Source organism: Xenopus tropicalis, chromosome 3, assembly GCF_000004195.4.
Source record: "Xenopus tropicalis strain Nigerian chromosome 3, UCB_Xtro_10.0, whole genome shotgun sequence".
Classification (NCBI taxonomy): Eukaryota; Metazoa; Chordata; class Amphibia; order Anura; family Pipidae; genus Xenopus; species Xenopus tropicalis.
Genome location: NC_030679.2, coordinates 100441882 through 100462849, shown reverse-complemented (window position 1 = coordinate 100462849; position 20968 = coordinate 100441882). Strand labels below are relative to the sequence as shown.

Below are 20968 nucleotides of genomic sequence, written 5' to 3'. Positions count from 1 at the left end.
TATATAACGTTTATCAGCTCAATGGCATAACAAATATATAAATAAAAATAATTTGGGTGGGGAAGAAAAAATAAATATAAGCATGGACTGCTGCTGCTGCTGCCGCTTATAAAAATATTCACTCAATAGACCTTTTTTGCTACTTCGCCAAGCAAATGAAAAGCAGCATTCTAGACTGGGGAAGAATAAATGGCTTCCCAGAAGTCAGTAAAGGAGTGAACAGCAAGTAGTTATTTTCATCAGCGTAGAATGTTTTTTCTCTGCTTACTCTAAAAATAAATCTGGCTTTCACAATTCTGCCCAACACATGACTTTCAAACAAAAAACCTGGCAAGCAAGACTTGCACACACTACGTAAACTAATGTCATGCTAATGTCATGTAACTGTAAGTAGATGTCACATATTTGGTACAAATACACAAAACACACAAAAAAATACTTGCCTTACGGTATTACCATCTTTTTTTCTTATTATTAACATTGGAATCAAATCTGATTTTTACAGGCCGTGCAAGTAAAATACCGGCCAGGTGCCAACCCTAGGCAACATGGAAGATAGCTACAAGCAGTTAGTCAGCAGAAAAACACAGCAGCAAAAAAATACAAAAAAATGTGATGTCAGCACTTTGCTCCTACTAAATTTCTTTTAACAGCTGCTAAAGCCATGAATTAAGTATGCCCTCCCATATTATTTCAGTGCATAGCAACATGCAGACACTGCAGAAACCTAGTCAACTCCTACAATGCTAAACCACACTATAATATGCCAATTACCCTTCACAGGTTAGGGTCTTCTGTACAATTATATTCAAGAAAACACATTTAACTATGATGTCTTACTCAATCATATTTGTAAGTAATGACAGTCTTATTTATGGGGGTTTACAAGAAATGTACAAATTATGGCTCATTTACTAACATAAGTGCTAAATTGTTTACTAAGTTAGAAAATGAAAGCATAGATCTGATTGTTTGCTATCGAAAAACAGCCCTGATGCAATGTAGTGTCTATATTTGTAAGTCAACCACAGAGGGCAAAATTTACAATTGCTAATCTTAACATACCATTTCACAACCTCTGCATTTTATGTGAACCTTTTTATCACCTATGTTGCCTGACCTGCTGCATTTATTATGAAACGAGGAATTCCAGGTGATGAGTCAAGCGGCAGTTTGTAAAGCAAGGGAAATCCTAGACTGACAAGAGATGCTCCCTATTAAATCACGACATGGGTGTGAGACCCACAATATAAGCAAAACCACTTCCTATAAATGATTGTCCAGCACCCTGCCAGGAAAAGTATTGATAAATTCCTTCTATCATGTAGATTCAAAAAGTACATCCCCATAAACACATGCCTTTGCTCCCGAAGCATTTGTAGGCATCTTCTGTACACCATGAAACTTTCATGTTTTTCACTCCAAAATATTACACAGTCAGCTGAATAGGGACTTTAGTTCAGGGACTTGTTCAATAAATATTTTGCTTATGCCTAAGAATCATTAAATTACAATACAAAGCAGAGAATGAGCAGACACAAAGTAGTCCGCTACCAATGGCAGGCGGTAAGCACAGACCCAAATACAGCCTGTGCCCACTGATGCTCGTCAACATGCTAAACGCAGGCGGTGCTGTATTCAGTGAGACGGAGACCATGGAAAAAGGTCACAAGATTTTAACATGCTGGATAAATAAATGCAATTTTTTTCAAGTTTGAATATGAAAATTAGGGTTCAGGATTTGTGTCACCCCTAATTTCCAGGGTCCTGTCTCTCAGTATATCTGTCAGTAACCTGATTGCTCTAACAGGCGCTAGAAACAGCAAAATTGACCAGTCCTGCTCACCACCTCCCCGGGACCCTAAAGCAAGCACAGGAAAAAACAACTGGAGCTAAGGGACAGTCAGTACTCTAGAGTCACATTACTCATGCAAGCGTCATCATTAAATTTGCAGCAGTTCACCATGACCTAAGTGAAACAAGGATGTTGCTGGGTAGTTCTCAGAAACAGTAAGTGCAGGGTGGTTGGTTTTAAATAAATACCTTCCAGCCTAGGGTAAGTATCTCTATTCTGAACCTCAAAAGACATAAGGGGTTATGTAATAAAAGGCACTAGGTTTGCCCAGAAGCAGTAACCAATCAGCAACCAATGAGCAGGTAGAATTTTCTGGTCACCTGTTTAAAAGCAAATATATTATTGGTTGCTATGGGTTACTGCTCCTGGGCAAAATTAGTACCTTTTATTACATGTAGGGGATAGTCAGCAAAATATAAAACACCGACACAGATGCAGATATACTACCAAAGCAAAGGCAGACAACACCATCTAGTAGGGCTATGTCTGCATACACAGCACTTTGGTTCATGGCAGCCTTAAACTTCACAATAGGCTTCGGCGCTTTTTGCAACAAAGGCTTTCAAGAAGATTAAATTGGATGGCAGGTTCGGGAGAAAACCCAGTGGGCCCAGACCCGATCCCCGCAGGGTGCCCCCCAACACGCTAAAGGTGAGTTCAATTTATGCACGCTCGGAGTGTGGAGGTCGGATAGGTGGTGGGGGCCCCTGCAGGGGGTGTGAATGCCGCGTCTGGGGCCCATTGGGAGGTGCAGGGGCCCCTGAGGCAGTAGCCCCGGTGGGCCCTGCACCCCCCAGTCTGACACTGTTGGATGGTGCTGTCAATCTTCTTTGTACTGCACACCACAAATGTTTAATGATCCTGCATAAAATGTGTTATACTCTCTTACCATGCTACTTTCCTCATTCCTTTTTAAGAGGAAAAAATAATAATGTTGTTGCATTATTGGGTCTCTTTAAATACCAGCAAAAAAAAAAATTTGAAAAAAAACCCTGCAACAATCTGACAGTTAAGCAATATCTTTATTATACAAGAAAGGTGTCAGCACAACATGTATCAGCGTTTTTGCCATCTGTGTGAGGAGGAGCAGCTCCTTCAAAGAGAAGGGCATGTTCTATGCAGTATCAAATTATAGCCAGCACATAATCTTACAAATGTTTCCCTGCCAATGTTTTTCCAGTAGGCCATTCGCCATTCTTGGCTCTGTGACATAAAGGGATAATTTTAAGACAATGGTAATGCCAAGTGTTGCAACACTATACATTGCAACACAGGGTGAGATGACCTACCAGAGCCTGTAGTGGTGTACTACTTCCACACAATTCTTTGTTGCTGATAACTTTTTTTTAGAAGTGATGCATATAATAATTATTTAACACAGGAACATGCAGCTTCAGAGAGAGAGAGATCTCACACACTCTCACACGAACACAGAAAACTATAGTTCAAGAAGCAACACAGACTCAATAAGAAATCACTTACATTACAATACAGGAAATTTCATTCTTACATACTCCATAGGAATTCTGGGAACTGTAGTATTTTATATATATCATATCATATATTATATTAAAACACATAATAGAAATCTGTAATAAAGATTCCGCATAGTAATAGAATTGGTATATACATTCATTTTGCATTTCCTGGCAGGTATATAACCTAAGGTATACTTTCCTTCACAGTACATCTAGGCTATAATGCTTAAGACTACCATCATAGGGGCAACCAAATCAACATTTTAATATATAGTTGTGATGAATCCAATCGTGCAGAAAGGGAACTAATGGACATCATTCAATGTATTCTTTTGCTTGCTGGCAGCATTTATTTTCTATTCAGAAGTGAAGGTTTCTTAATCAACATCCATCTTATAGCCACAACAACATATGCTTCAGACAAATTAATAGACAATAGCTGCAGTCAGAGAAGGGCTGGTTAATTGCCACGGCCCTCCCTGAGTATAAGTCTACCTTGAGTAAATATAAATTTTTATTTTGTCATGAAATGTAAACTTCCTTTGGACATTTTTTATTCTCTCTATTCAGATCAATGCATGGTCTAAAAAGTCAGTGCTTCTATAAACCAGAAAGTAGTTTAAATGCTGAAGAAGATATGAGTAAAAGGAACTGACTGGCCCGAACAGATCTTGACTTTAACCTCAAATGAACACATGTAGGATAAACTGGAACGTCGGCTATGAGACAGGCCTGAACACCCAATATCAGTGTCGAACCACAGTAATGGAAGCAATTCCCACAAAATATATTCCTCTTGCATGTTATGATGTTAAGCTACAGCTAACACAATCTGCTGTGTCATGTGCAACTCCCTGTATGCCATTCTCACTTGCTTTTCCCTTTTTGTTTCATGTTTTGGAACCACACTATAAGACCTGGTGGCAGCCAAGAACCATAGAGCTTCTTCTGAAGCAAAAGAGTTGGTCATAGTCAGAAAACCATAGTAAGCATGTGTCTATGAAGATTATTTATCCAAGTTGTGATATACAGTGTCTAGTAGAATAGGTCTAAAGCAACTGGACTTTTTGAGTCTTTTTTTAAAAAAACTTCATCATTCATCCGAGCAGCTCCTTCTAATGGAGCAGTAGAGAAATCCCCAGCATTTAAATCCCTATAGGTAGTACAGTCACAGACTTCCAATTACGATACTACAGAACGTATTCAGTAAAAACAGAGGTGTGAAAGTATGATTCATGATAGGGCATGCTTTTTCTTAAGTGTTTCCTAGCTTAGCTACCTTCACTTGGCATGTCTTTGAAACAGAGACATGTGGGAAAGCTTATGTCAAATAAACCAAGAATTTTGCATGCTGCTTCCCTAACCTACTTGCAAAAAAATGATAGATCAAATCCAGGGCCCAAGTCCAGTCAAGAACAGGCACCAGAAATACAGAACAGGCTGCCTTTTACAAACTTATCCTGGCAAACAGTTGAGCTTGATTTTCACATCATGCACCCAGGCAAACAAAGGTTCCACAGAACTCTATCCTGTAGTCCTATGTTTCTTCTACAAGATAGGTTACTGCTACACTTCACCCCTCCTCCATTTGCTTCTAAAGAACAACAAGGGTTCCTATTTCATAACCTGCATCCAAAGCCTGAAATGTGAAGAAGTTCAATACAACTCAAATAACTTAAAATTCTAAAAAAAAAATATTCTTATAAAAAATATTTATGCATACAGTGGTGTGAAAAACTATTTGCCCCCTTCCTGATTTCTTATTCTTTTGCATGTTTGTCACACTTAAATGTTTCTGCTCATCAAACACCGTTAACTATTAGTCAAAGATAACATAATTGAACACAAAATGCAGTTTTTAAATGAAGGTTTACGTTATTAAAGGAGAAGGAAAGGCTAAGTCACTTGGGGGTGCCAAAATGTTAGGCACCCCCAAGTGACTTACATGACCTACCTTGTACCCCGGGCTGGTGCCCCCGTTAGGAGAAAACAGCACCAGCCCGGGGCACCTGTAGACACCGCTTCCTCCTTCCTTTGTGCGCTGCTGCCGAAATCCGTGGGCCGGCGCATGCGCAGTAGAGTGAAAAGCCGACTTTAATGTTTAAGTTCGGCTTTTCACTCTACTGCGCATGCGCGCGCAATCGAGGAGGAAGCAGGTAGCGCCGGCAGCTGCCCCGGGCTGGTGCTGTTCTCTCCGTACGGGGGCACCAGCCCGGGGTAACATTTTGGCACCCCCAAGTGACTTAACCTTTCCTTCTCCTTTAAGGGAGAAAAAAAACTCCAAATCTACATGGCCCTGTGTGAAAAAGTGATTGCCCCCCTTGTTAAAAAATAACTTAACTGTGGTTTATCACACCTGAGTTCAATTTCTGTAGTCACCCCCAGGCCTGATTACTGCCACACCTGTTTCAATCAAGAAATCACTTAAATAGGAGCTACCTGACACAGATAAGTAGACCAAAAGCACCTCAAAAGCTAGACATCATGCCAAGATCCAAAGAAATTCAGGAACAAATGAGAACAAAAGTAATTGAGATCTATCAGTCTGTTAAAGGTTATAAAGCCATTTCTAAAGCTTTGGGACTCCAGCGAACCACAGTAAGAGCCATTTAAAAAAAAACCCAACCCCAAGAGCGCAGAGACAACTCATCCGAGAGGCCACAAAAGACCCCAGGACAACATCTAAAGAACTGCAGGCCTCACTTGCCTCAATTAAGGTCAGTGTTCACGACTCCACCATAAGAAATAGACTGGGCAAAAACGGCCTGCATGGCAGATTTTAAGCAAAAAGAAAATTAAGGCTCGTCTCGATTTTGCTAAAAAACATCTCAATAATTGCCAAGACTTTTGGGAAAATACCTTGTGGACCGACGAGACAAAAGTTGAACTGGAAGCTGTGTGTCCCGTTACATCTGGCGTAAAAGTAACACAGCATTTCAGAAAAAGAACATCATACCAACAGTAAAATATGGTGGTGGTAGTGTGATGGTCTGGGGTTGTTTTACTGCTTCAGAACCTGGAAGGCTTGCTGTGATAGATGGAACCATGAATTCTACTGTCTACCAAAAAATCCTGAAGGAGAATGTCCGGCCATCTGTTCGTCAACTCAAGCTGAAGCGATCTTGGGTGCTGCAGCAGGACAATGACCCAAAACACACCAGCAAATCCACCTCTGAATGGCTGAAGAAAAACAAAATGAAGACTTTGGAGTGGCCTAGTCAAAGTCCTGACCTGAATCCTATTGAGATGACCTTAAAAAGGCGGTTCATGCTAGAAAACCCTCAAATAAAGCTGAATTACAACAATTCTGCAAAGATGAGTGGGCCAAAATTCCTCCAGAGCGCTGTAAAAGACTCGTTGCAAGTTATCGCAAACGCTTGATTGCAGTTATTGCTGCTAAGGGTGGCCCAACCAGTTATTAGTTTCAGGGGGCAATAACTTTTTCACACAGGGCCATGTAGGTTTGGATTTTTTTTCTCCCTAAATAATAAAAACCCTCATTTAAAAACTGCATTTTGTGTTTACTTGTTTTATCTTTGACTAATAGTTAAATGTGTTTGATGATCAGAAACATTTTGTGTGACAAACATGCAAAAGAATAAGAAATCATAGTTTTTCACACCACTGTACTGTTTATATACACACACAAAATACACTGAGCAGAAGAGCCAGAATAGATTATCTTGCCCTCCCTATGGTGACTCTGCAGATTCCAGAGGCAGAGAGGGGGTACAAAGTAGAGACTATGCACCATGTGTACTGTTAAATGAATACAAAACTACAGCTTTACTTAAATCATAAGGAAAGGCACAGTGCATGTAACAGATTGTCTGGATTCTTATTAGGCCTACGGTAGTATACTGTGTCCCTATACCTTCAATAAGGATACTGCAAAATTTGCTAATACTTCTGTTGCAAAAGCTAAACTACACTACAGTAAGCAATTCTGCCCTCAACAAGATGAAATATACGCACACTGGCTGATTAATGAATGACTGTATACAAAAGAGTACAGCAGTATTAAGAGCGTTTGAGCAAGCAATATGTCTCTCAAAAAATTTGTTGAGGGGAAAACTTTACAGAAATCTTCTCTTTTTGTACTCTCTAATAAACAGTAAGACAGGAAGAAATACAATCATGCTGATATAAGAGAAAAAATGCCCCAAACAGACTCAAAAACAGTCTGAACTTACTTATAAGTCAGTACAGGTATAGGACCCGTTATCCAGAATGCTAGGGACAAAAGGTATTCCAGATAAGGGGTCTTTCCGTAATTTGGATCTCTATACCTTAAGTCTACTAAATAAACAATTGTAGTGTCACCCACTGTGACCTACAGCACTTATATTTGCCTATTTGTGTCTGTTAGTTACCCCTCCCATATAGATTGTAAGCTCTAAGGGGCAGGGACCTCCTTCCTCTTGTGTCCTCGACTCTTAACTTATTGCTGCTGTATTTATCTGTATTTATTGTTATACTTTGTATTTATCTATTATCTTATTAACACCCTGTTTGTATTAATGTATTCTACTGTACAGCGCTGCGTACATAAGTAGCGCTTTATAAATAAAAATATACATACATACAACAATAAAACATTAATTAAACCCAATAGGACTGTTTAGAATCCAATAAGGATTTATTATATCTTACTTGGGATCAAGTACAAGTTACTGTTTTATTATTACAGAGAAAAAGGAAATACTTTTTAAAAATATGAATTATTTGATTAAAATTGAGTCTATGGGAGACAGACTTTCCATAATTTGGAGCTTTCTGGATAACGGGTTTCCGGATAATGGATCCCATACCTGGGATCAGGTTCAGGTCTTGGAAAATGGGGAGAGAGCAAAACAATCTATATAGTTGTACAGATGGAAAAACTAATAAATTAATAGGATAAAGATGGAGTATAAGTCCTAAAAGAAAGCATGCTCTAGAGGTTAACAGACAGTAATTTATAATAAAATTCACCTGTCTCAATCAAGCACAGTCTGAAATGAACAATATCATATAATTCTAAATATAAACAATGTTTAAGGGATCAAACGAAATTAAAATAAAATATATTGAACTGTATTTTTTCGTATTTTATGAAAACTGATCTTTTTAACCCAGACATAAAAAAAGAATAACAGTCTAAATGTGGCCATATATGGGCAGATTTAAGCTGCTGATTCGAGTCCTTTAGACTGATTCAGCAGTTTATCTGCCCTTGTATGGGGACCCCTGATGGTCCTCCACTATTGGTATCCGGCCGGAAATTAGCCAGATATTTTTCAGACAGAATTGATTTTCTGAAATGAGCTGATGCAGTCCCTGATCCGATGGCTCTTACTGTTGTAATTCAATCATTTGGCCAAATTTTGCAGATGAGCGGATCTTAACATGTATGGACACCTAGGGGCAGATTTACTAATCCATGAACGGTCCGAAGGCCCAATTTAAAACATTTCTGTCCTACAGACCAAAATCAGGGGATTAAGGTGAACTGCTGTAGGGAAATGCAATGCAAGCTTGTATGACCACTAATGCTGAAGTTGATATTTTTTGTTTAAATGTGCACTTTAAGTAAGTTTTTAGGGCAACAGCAAGAGACAGAAGGAAAACAGAAACAGAAACAAATATAGTTCACAGTTTGTAGCCACTGTTGTTGGAAGATTTTGAAGCTTGTGCCACAGCCAAGGTAAGCAATATGGCAGCAACCACATATATATGCAAATACTCAAAGGAAAGAAAAGTTAAACAAATACCTCTTGATTTAAGTCTACGTGAATAAAAGGTAAAGCTGGCCATACACGCACCGAAACCTCATTTCATACTATATTCGGTGCGTGTATGGCAAGTGGGCGAGTCGACCGATATCGAAGGAAGCTGCTGATATTGGTCGACTCGCCGATCAGGCCAGTTAAAAGATTTTGATCAGGCGCCATAGAAGGCGCCTGACTAAAATCTGCCTTCAGCGCTAAATCGGCAGAAGGAGGTAGAAATCCTATTGTTTCTACCTCCTTATTTGCCTGTTAAAGCCCTGAAGGTTAGTGGCAGATCTGACAATCGCCACGTGTGTGGCCACCTTAAGCCCATTATAGTTTTTGTCTTTAAAAGGTGATGAACCATGCTCTAAGGGCCGCGTTTTCCATCCCACCGGCAATTTACATTCTTGTCGGTGAGATGGCATTGCGGGGAGATTAATCGCCCGTGACTAATCCTCCCGTGTGTCACGGCCCTAAAGAAAACAAATATAATTCTGTGAGATTGCACACATATATTTGCAAAGTGAATTTATCATTGGATAATTCATTTAAATTGCCATTATTTATCAGTAGAGTTAAAAATATTCTATTTTCCTTCCACACAGACAGATAATGTTAGCAAGTGTTAGACCAAGATGGTTAACAGCTTCTCATGAGTACAGGTCCAACAGACCCAAATTGAAATCAGAATCTGCATGGGATCAATGATATTCTAATTAGATATGTCTGAAAATCAGATTCATTGAGGAGTATTATCAGTACATTTATACAAACCTAAGCTAATCAAATATTGGGTTACCCATCTGTACTGATTGTCTTGACTGCTTAAAAGGGAACTCCATCCAAAAACTGTGTTTTTGCATTATAAAAGAAAATGTAATTTAAAAAAAAAAAAAAACAACCTTCCAGTAAAAATTAAAACATTTTTAATTGTTTTAACATTTGTAAATGGAATGGAAACTAAAAGCTGTTTATCCCTTTGTTTTCTCTGGTTCTGACTCTTGAAACAATGTACCAGAAGTCAGTTATCCTGCAGGTATTTGCCATAGAGATGCTATAATAATCATAATTGTGGCTAAGACGGGAACATGTATGCCTCCTTGCAGAGCTGGGGTCCTTTGTGCAATCCCAGCCAGGGCACTATCTTCAAGGAGTTTGTATATTCTCCCCATGTCTGTTTGGGTTTCCTCTGGTTACTCCAGTTTTCCTAAACACTATAAAAACATACAGGCAGTTTCTAGAAAAAAAAATGACCATAGTATGTGTGAATGTGATAGGGACCTTAGACTGTAAGCTCCAACGGGGCAGGTACTAGTGTGAAAGTTGTATAATACTGGCAAAATGCTTAATAAATGTAACAATGCTATATAAATAACAGATAAATAAATACAATTGAGCAATTGTCTTTCTTTTTAATTCACAGTATAAAGTCATCGGCAGCTTTAAACTCTACCTAGCAGAAAGGGAAGAGTGAAAATACATTATGCTTCCCTTTGAATTCGTTTAGCAGATACGAGTTATCTATCTATATAGTTACTGTAACAAATCAATATTTCGTAGCATTCCTTTTTTTATGTAGCCAATAGTTTCCAATTACATCCCACACAATTGCAATGCTATATACTTGAAGTTTTTTACAATAAGATGGTTTGGGGAAGATTTTAGAAAGCAGTCCTTAACAAGCTGTTGATTATTAAGGAAGGCAACCTGATCCTAAGCAAGTACGTACAAAACCTTCAGTGCCTACAGACCCTGAGTAAAGCTCTGATTTAATTTCATGACTGCTGTGTACAGATAGCTGGCATTACTAAAAGCTACTCTAATATCAACGTGTTAAATTTGAACCCACACACAGCATATCAGTATACACACCCAGACTAACTGGAGTCAAGAGAAATATTTTGGGAGCTGTTTATTTTTAACCGGTGCACAATGCTGAACTATAGCTGGCCAGAACACATTCACAATTTAAGACTTGCACAGAACTGCACAGTTTGAAGAGAAAACTTGCCCAAAATAAGCTTATTCAATTACAAATGCCATGGGGTCAGAAGAGCACTTGTGTGATACACTAAATGTAATTGCTAAGTGTTTACAGAGAAACAGCTAGGGACTTCTCAGAAATTTAGTACATTTACATGGAGTCTGTAAAAGAAATGAAGCACCTGATCTTTTTTCTTCCCCCCAACAAACACAGCTACCAAAAATCCCTCTTTAGAGCTGGTGATGAAATATAAATATAAAAAGGATAACAAGCAAATATGCAAAAGCAAAACATTAATTTTGATGAGGTGGCCCAAAATGTAATTTAATATGTTAAATAAGCTTACCTTAAGTAATTTCACAGAAGGCTTACCAGGCAGTTCTGTTGTGGGGCTTCTTAAAGATTGTTTCTTATAGCTACTAATCCTGCTTTCGTTTCCAGGGGCAAACTGTATGTGCAAATAAGAGGACCCTGATTTTGGATGTCTACATTTAAGGCTAGAGGCAGAGGACCGTTTTTGTGGGGGACCTTCAGAGACACTTCTTTGAAAAACATGAGTTAATTGGCACTTGTGAATATTTTTGTATCCCTGCTCTGAGCTTCTCCCCATCTGGCATTCCACAGTTTTATTGGAGGGAGAATATGCGGATGTGCTGCGCACCAGCCGACAGTGCCGTGCATCTGAGTTCAGCTGAGGTTTATCCTCATGCAGTTTGCTGTGTTCTGCAACAGAATTGCAAATATTTGGCAGTCCATCATCTTTGTCATTCAAGTAAAGCGGCTTAACATCTCTAACCTCACCAACATTGCAGGTGTTTTTGGAAAGCCGAACCCCATTGACTGCTGTTGAAAGGGACCCCTTGGAGGCTGCTTGCTCCTCTTTTTGTGTAAAATCATTAGAGGATAGCATAAGCTGGTAAGAAGTTTGATAGCAGCCCCTGCTTAATGGAGGGACTAGACTAGTTGGAGATGTTGGTGGAGTGTCAGAAGGAAAAATAACTAATGAAGAGCAGCGTCTTAATGGAATTCTTGTTTTCTTCCTTGCAGGAATTCTGACCTCCTCTTTTTCTGAGTGATCCAGGTCAAAATGGAACTTGCAGTTATTTATAGGCAAAGGTTCTTCCAGTTTACTTTTAAAAAACTCACAGTTTTCTTCTGGGTTAAAGAACAGGGCATTACCATTGGGTAATACATTTAAGTAATTGCTGTCACTTAAAGAATAAGTACAGCTACTGCAGTCACTTACTATACTGTTAGCACACGAGCCAGCATCACTTGCGGTACTTGCACAGGAGCCATAGTCACTGCTGTTGCTACTATATGATCCATTGTCACTTGCAGAAATGCTTAATAAACTGCCATTTTCAGCTGAGGTACTACTACTGATGCAGGTGTCATTTATGGTGGGTTGACAGTTATAATTCCTGCTCATAGTAGAATTAATTCCATCCTTGTAAGAACTGACGACGCAAATATCTTCCATAGCAGGCGCAGTGTTGCCAGATTGATGACATCTAGTATTCCTGCTTGGCTGTAAAGAAATCTGCACTGAAGTGCTTTTTTTGCATGGTGGAGAAACAGAATGACCTTGATGTATAGGAATAGTTTCTGGGGAAGAGGACTTCTGCACACTTTGCCTCGGAGACAGCCTCATTTGAATCACACCGGGTGCAGTTGTTGGAGAGAGTCTTTTAAAGCACATATGAATATTACTATCCAAGCCATCTCCAGAGCTTTCTGGTAAGGGATCAGTGTTGCTTCTCCTAGTTGCAAAGTGAAGTCTTAACCGCCGAGCCATTTGTTGTTTCTGAACATATTATAGATTTAAATATATAGAGCTCCCTTTCTCCAAATGCAAACCAAAAGCAGCAGCAAAGCATCTATAATAAGTGCAAGAAAATACACATACAGCGGCAGAATGTGTCCCAGTCAACAAGAGGCAAAGTACAAGCAAAAGGGTACAGCAAAGCACGTCATGAAACAAACATTTTCCAAGGATCCTAGCTCTGCACCGTCTTGGATATCTTCTATTTCAACTGCATTCACTTTCCAGGCAGTTGATTTCCAGCGACCTTTACGCTCAGCTTTACTGCAGCATACTGGCTGAAACACTGCCAAGCGTGTTTCAGTTCTACTTTCCCATATTTGCATGAATGAGTCCTGCCCAAGATCAACAGACCTCTTGCATTACTTTTTGTTTCTGTACCAGATCGGAACACTTGCCCATTTGAATCAATATGCCTATGTGTTCCTAAGCAATTCCCAGCCTCTCATATTTTTACCCATAGATATAAAGTTACAGGAAGTTTCAAGGAATGAAGGTCCACATAATCGAGCATCGGCGTTGGGATTGAATTTCTAAAGCCCATCCACACGTGTAAACTGCAGTAGTAACTGCAGGAAATTGGTACCTGTTATTATATATTTCAAGTATAACAGAAAATACTTTTATTTTTATAGTGGCATTTTTAGTTACAATCTTAACTGAAATGAATATGTTCTCTTAAAATGGGGAATTATTATTTTACTTTTGGCAAAACTACATCTAAACAGACTGTGCCTCAACTAATATATTTAAACTAATCTATAGTGGTCATATTAATTTTAACAACAGGAATATTTATAAAACAAGAGTGTCCTCTAAGTTCTGTATAACTTAAGAAATAATGTATTAGGTGACTACAGGAAATGGTAAATGGCATTTACATAGGCATACATAATGTAAAATACTTACAAAAAATGTAATGCAGTAAATATATAAAATAAATAAATTTAAAAAACAGAATGTAGGCTTGATAAGCAAACTTTGTAACTCACAACTGTCCTGTGGTGCCACCTAGTGGTTTTACTAAAAATTCCATTGTTGGAGAATGTTGGATAAATAATATTAGTTACCAGGGGTTTGCAGATAAGGGATCTCCTTTGAATCTCCTTACCTTAGGTCTGCCAAAAAATTATTTAAATATTAAAGGGATTGTCATGATTTTTATGGTGTACTTTTTATTTATAAATAACACTGTTTACATAGCAAATAATTTACTTTACCATTTTAAGTGTTATTCTTGAACCAACAAATGTATTTTTCAGTTGTAATAATGGTGTGTAGGCAGCCATCTCAGTGCATTGTGCCTGAGTCTGAGCTTTCAGAAGGAGCCAGCGCTACATATTAGAACTGCTTTCAGGTAACCTATTGTTTCTCCTACTCCCTTGTAACTGGAGGAGTCCCAAGCCAGACTTGGATTTCTTATTATTTTGCTACCTTCCCATTGTTCTCTTTGCTTATAATGGAGTTCATGGCAGGTAGCTCTCCCGTAATTTGGAACTTTCTAGATAATGGGTTTCCAGATAACAGAACCTATACCTGTAGTAAACGTTTGGATTGGAATTCCTTAAATCTAAACAAGGCCTAGTCAATTAAAGCAACTTAATTAGACAAAATCCTTTCTGCAGAAAAATGTCAACTGAATTAAAGCATATAAAATTCAGTTTTGTTTTAATCTTTGAAATAGAAAATAAATGTAGAAGAAATTGGCCTGGTTAAACCATTCCAAATCTTCCTGCAGTTTCCACAAGACCCATGGGGTTTGGCTATAAGTAAACCAGGAGCATGCCAAAACACAATTAGAAGCCAGTGAGAAAATCCCCACTGACTGCAGAGTATCAGAGTTTACAGGAATCATGCATGGTATACAGTTTGTGTGCAAATCCTTATAATGTTATTATAAAGTCAACCCTTTTAGTGAAATGTGAAGTAGAGCCTATAGTTTTCAAATAAAAAGACTATAGTATTGGCTCGGTAGGTTCTATGTTTTCTGTTAGCTCTTTCATCTATGCTGCATTTTTGTATGTGGCAATGCACAGGGTTAAAACATTGAGATTATCTGCAGATTAAAGGATGGGAAACAAATTATTTTCTAATGCTAGCAAAGCTGCTAATGCAGGGAAAAATCTGTATTAATCACAGTCAAAAATACTGTTTATTCTAAATTTCTTCATTATTATGTGTGAAACGCAACAATGAGTCACATAATCAATAACAGCTGCTTTTTCTGTTTTTTTTCCCTCTGAGCAATGATATACATATTGATGTCACAGCATGTAAACCACTGAGTCTGGGGATAGCACATCTGCCTGAAAACACTGCAGGACAACATATTTAACAAAGATGCATTTCTAAAGCAATGTTTTGATGTTGAAAAGGGATAGTAATCTTTAACCTCATCATTTTACTAATATAAATATAATTTTAATTCAGACAAACCAAAAAATGTGCATGCCAGATTTCTAAAGATATATTTACAGCATTTCTCCGTGTTTCTCCTTTATTTTTTGTCTGATGAAAAGATGCAGATATAGTTCTATAGTAACATACGGCACACACAGATATATATAAATATATATACACACACAGACAAGCAGATATTCATACAATACCTATGCATTTATTAACATACACAAATATAACTATCACCCTATATATTTTGTCTGTCCATCCATAAATCTAACCAGTCATCCTGTGTATTTTTCACTCAAGAAATGTTTGTTTTTTCTATAATGATAGTAAATTCAATTCTAATCATTTTTTTAATATACATTAATAAAACACTGTCAACTGTTTGAAGATTATGTGTAAATGTAACTGCAACTGTTTGTACTATTTGTTTATTTTGTTTTTTTTTTTGTGGTTCTGACTCTTGAAACCATACAGCAGAAATTAGTTCTCCTCTATTAACAAAAACTGTTTCTGAAATGAGAAACCCTTTGAAGGAAAAAGGGAAACTGATATCACAGCATTTCCCAGCAGGTCATTCTACAGCCTCAGAGCCCTCATGGTGAGGTCCCATTTGTGTTGCTTCAGGTCAAATATCTGTTCCTTAAGGCCACAGTCACACATTTCATACTATCCGCTTCTCTCTGCATTTTATAGGCAGACTGAGAGAAGCGGATCCACTCTCATACAAAGTTCCATGTATTTGCATTGACAGGCACAGCTTCAGCCTAAATGTAGCTACACTCAGGCTGTCCCAAATATACATACTTTCGTGTTTTTTGGGCAGATGTCTGCTCTGTGTAGCCATGCTCAGGCTGACACTGTGCCTGTCAGTGGAGCTACATGGAGCTGTGAATTTTAGCAGACAAAAAAAAATGGATGGTATGCCACATGTGACTGTGGCCTTGTGGTGGAATGTAATATGTGTTGACGGAAAAATGGTCACAACGGGACTAAAATTTTGTTTTGGGACAAATTTTGCTTTTGAACAGCAAAAAAATACCATTAAAGAACACTTTACATTTCTTGCGACGGAAGGTCTGCGATTGCAAATTTTTTAGTTTGCACACCCGAGCAGTTAATGTAACAAAACTTCTCATTGAAAAAGTCATGGTAACGTTATGCCATCTTCAAGCAGGTTTTAAACATTCACAATGTAATAAATGTTTAGTGAACAGTATTACATTGCGAACAGCACTAAATATTTGCAGAAATGCCATTTTACACATCACTAACAATTTTTATTACACATCCCAGAGGAGCCAATAAAAGGGCAACCATTTGTGGGTTTTAACCTTGAAAGCAAGTACGTTCCAGGTAAAACTCCCTTTGTCCCTTTGTTAAATATATATTGAAGCAGTAGAATTCTTAATGAATCAGATGAAAGTGAGTGTCAGACTAGGGATGACTTTGACGTAGTTGGCCAGCTTAGTATATTGCAATATATGGACAAACAATCCCTGTCTTGCTTAAAGAGGAGGGTATTGCTTGGTAGCTTAATGCACAGGATGTCTTAATGTCCTATATTTATATTGATAATGGGTGAGCGTAGAGGATTTCTTGTTGCTGTCTGTATGAATTTTTTGATTACAGCCTCATTGCACCCCCAACTAATGGTTAAAAAAGTAGTGGTGAGCACAACTTTCCCTTTTGCTATATACATCACATGCTTTCAGATAAGCTCTTATCTTATTATAGATTTTTTTTTGTATATTCCTTTTGTACAGTTTATTGTAATATGTTACATTCTAAGAGGACCTATAGAGACATATTTATCAAAACACAGTGCTGCAGTCCACCAGAGCAAAATTCCATTACTCTCTATTCAGTTCAGTATAGGAATTTAGGAGTATATTTATCAAAGGGTGAACTTTCACAGTTAAATAACTAGAGTTCTTACCTCTTCCCACGAATTGATAGAAAAGTCACCTATCAGTTCCTAGACATCCAAACATCATTATTTCTGTTATTAATACTACCTCACCCCCCCCCCCCCGGGCAAAATAGAGTGTCACTTGTTGCGTGCATGCCAAAAAAATTGATTTCACAGGGCCCCAGATCCACGCCCCCCTGCGACAATGGGGTCTGCTTCTTCTGTAGTTACGCCACTGCATTTCAATATAAAACTCTATACATGAGAATTATGCTAGTAGTGCTCATACTGTCTTACCAGGCGATTTTCATCAAATACTTCCAAGAGAAGTCTGTGCTTCTGTGGATATACCTGTTGCAAGAAATAGAGAAAAAAAGCACATAAACAGTATGACTTTTGTATAACATTCAATGCGTTACATAGATACTAGTATAGATAATAGTTATATATAAGTGTGTTTAGATATATATATATATATATATATATATATATATATATAATGGTTAGATATACACACTGATAAAACACTTGTCTCGTCGGGTACAAGGGAATTAATCCAAGTATTACACTTTCACTTTACATCTTTAGCTGTACACTTTACTGCAATATGAAATTACACTTTGATGTCACTTTCTGTGGGTTTGCCTGATATGGGTATAAATATGTGATTAGGTAATAGGCATGGTTGTCTTGAGAAAGGTCTGTTAATGCTTTTTTAAATATACTATTATCCAGAATGCTCAGGACCTGGGGTTTTCCGGATAAGGGATCTTCCTGTAATTCAGATTTCCTACCTTAAGTCTGCTAAAAAAAATTATTTAAACAGTAATTAACCCCAATACAAAAAAAGCAAACATACTATACCAAACAATGGATAGGTGCATCCCAGTGCCTCATGGTACCCACTCTCCTAACGCGTTTTGGCACCATTGGGTGCTTCATCAGAGGGGGTGAATTTTTTGTTTAATTTTGAGCCACTAAATGGTTGTTTATTTCACTGAAAACTTTTGTTGATTGATTACATATATATTCAGGACCTATCAGTGGGATATAACTTAAAGATTCTCTTTCTTAATCTATCAGTAATATTAATTAACCCCAATAGGATTGTTTTGGTTCCAATAAGGAGTAACTATATCTTAGTTGGGATCAAGTACAAGGTACTGTTTTATTATTACAGGGAAAAAGGGAACCATTTTTAAAAATGTGAATTACTTGATTAAAATGTCTATGGGAGATGACCTTTCTGTTAATTTGGAACTATCGGAACTTTCTGGATAATGGGTTTCCAGATAAGGGGTCCAATACCTGTATATATATATATATATATATATATATATATATATATATATATATATATATATATATAGCAAGAAAATGAGCTGCACTCACCAGGACTTGGCAAAAATATAATAAGTTTATTTAAGAAAAGAGATCCAACGTTTCAAGCACTAACTGTGCTCTTCCTCAGGGAGAAAAACCCTGAGTTTTTCTCCCTGAGGAAGAGCACAGTTAGTGCTCGAAACGTTGGATCTCTTTTCTTAAATAAACTTATTATATTTTTGCCAAGTCCTGGTGAGTGCAGCTCATTTTCTTGCTTTATATTTTTTAGCTAGCACCCTGGGCATTTGAATTTCAATAGGGTGTGCTCCGTTTGTTCTTGTTATATATATATATATATATATATATATATATATGCAACAAATGCAAGCACTCACAGGACTTTGGGAGTTACGAACAAAAAAGAATAAGTATTGCCAAAAAGTTTCCTTACATGGTTTTTTATTAATCCAACGTTTCAGTTCCTGTAAGGAAACTTTTTGGCAATACTTATTCTTTTTTATTCATAACTCCCAAAGTCCTGTGAGTGTTCTCCCAACCCAACAGCCTTGCAGAAGGTGTTTATAAGCTCAAAAACTGCATGGTTTCTTTGGAAGAGGCCATGCCAAAAAAAGAGATAAGCAGGTATATTCTCTCTTTCGCTAGGTTAGGACTGACGCAAGAACACTGCCTTGACAGGGCGCATCAGCTTATGCATACTTTGTACAAACCATGTAACTAAATGCCTTTTTTTTACCAAAAGCAATCATAACTGATTGAACCATGGGATAAGTTGCATATTTTGGATATATATATATAATGATCCACAACCTTGTACAGACATGGGACCTGTTATCTAGAATGCTTGGGACTTGGTGTTTTCTGAATAAGGGGTCCTTCTGTAACCTGGATCTCCATACCTAAGTCTACTAAAAATTACAAGGTACTGTTTTATTATTACAGAGAAAAAGGAAATCAGTTTTAAAATTCTGAATTATTTGATTAAAATGGAGTCTATGGGAGACGGGCTTTCCGTAATTCGGAGCTTTCTGGATAACGGGTCTCCGGATAAGGGTTCTTATACCTGTACCATAATCACATGTGCACTTAGGTAGGTACTTTACATTAACATTTTACTTTAACTTTAGGTAGGTACTTTAACATCCTAGAAAGTGGCTTTGTAGCAAAAGTAATGACCACAGGGCAAGGATGGCTTGTTAAACAGTACATACTTACTCTGAATAATATTTCCTCATTCCATTTAGGATTCAAAGTCTGGAAAATTTGAAAAAAATAGTGAAATGCAGAAAAACAGAAACCCATTTCTTCTGTTTTAACCTAATTAAATAAAGGCCAAGAAAATATAAGGCGCTGTTGTTTTAAAAGTCTTTTCAATAAAAATCACCAGCATGCATGAAAAAGAGTGTAGACCCTAATTGGTGCACAATGATTAGTATAAAAAAAAGGTGCAATAGTTGAGGAAAGGAAAAGTAATCACATTTCCTAAATTGCTCTTCTGTCCCCTTTTTGTTTTGGTCGATTCCTAAAGCTGAATAGAAATGTGACATAACAAATAAGTGAAGCTGGGCAGATACGTTTGTGTAATAAATGTAATTTTATTTTAGTTAGGAATGGCAGGAGATACGCATTTTAAAAAACAATAGTTGTTTTCCTACATGCATGGAAAATGCATTTCCTGGCAGCAATACAACACATGTGTAACTTTTTAAATAAGGAATGAGTGAAACAACATTTAAGAATACTCACCACTGAAAGGCCTACATTTACTAAAATGGGGAAAACTTTGCACTAGTACAGAAACCAATGTAAGCAATAAACAATTTGATAATTCCCCTGCAGGGAGCAAATATATGATTAGTAATTTTTGTGTCCTTAGATCTGTCATCAGTATAGGAAAGTGATGAGCCAAGTACTGGCACTTGGTAGAATCAGGATGAAAAGATCTTAAAGGACATGTAAACCCCACAAAATTGTAATCAGTGAACAGCCTCTTTGAAATCTTTAAATACCTGGCACTTTGGTTGTTCAAATGTTTAATAGTAAGGCTGTAGCATCCCCTTAATTATATAGATTTCTTTCTCCTCCTGTAACCCACTCAGCTCCCAATCGGGAATTTGCTTTGTCTTTTGGCTCCTGGGCATGCTCTGCTCTTCCCAGCTCAGATTACTAAACATGCCCTAAAGTCTAGCAGCCAATAAAAAGATTGCTGGTTCCCATAAAAAACTATGCTCCTATTATTTTTCTCCTAACCTCCTCTCTTGAGCTCAGTTTAACCATAACAGTGCTCAATCCAAGCAGAACTATTTATCAAAGTAAGTTCTGCCTATGTGAGCCAGTATTATTGATAAAATGTACGCTAAATAGGGGTCTTTGTGCACATAAGGGTCGATAACGCTTTATCGCATGCTTTTTTG

General features: G+C 37.6%; 1 protein-coding gene across 6 annotated transcripts in view; it reads right to left on the bottom strand.

Annotated features, from left to right (window-relative positions):
- The window catches only part of nedd4 (NEDD4 E3 ubiquitin protein ligase), a 75374-nt gene that overhangs the window by 40314 nt on the left and 14092 nt on the right, over positions 1-20968 (bottom strand). For 2 of the 6 annotated variants that reach the window (XM_031899174.1, XM_031899175.1), the window contains exon 1: positions 11417-13532. In XM_031899174.1, coding sequence (XP_031755034.1) covers positions 11417-12868 — 1452 coding nt within the window. In that variant the 5' untranslated portion in view covers positions 12869-13532. Of the gene's footprint in view, positions 1-11416; positions 13768-17510; positions 17565-19769; positions 19809-20968 lie in introns of those variants that run through there. The other 4 variants (XM_002940255.5, XM_012959605.3, XM_031899176.1 and 1 more) reach the window with 4 other exon arrangements.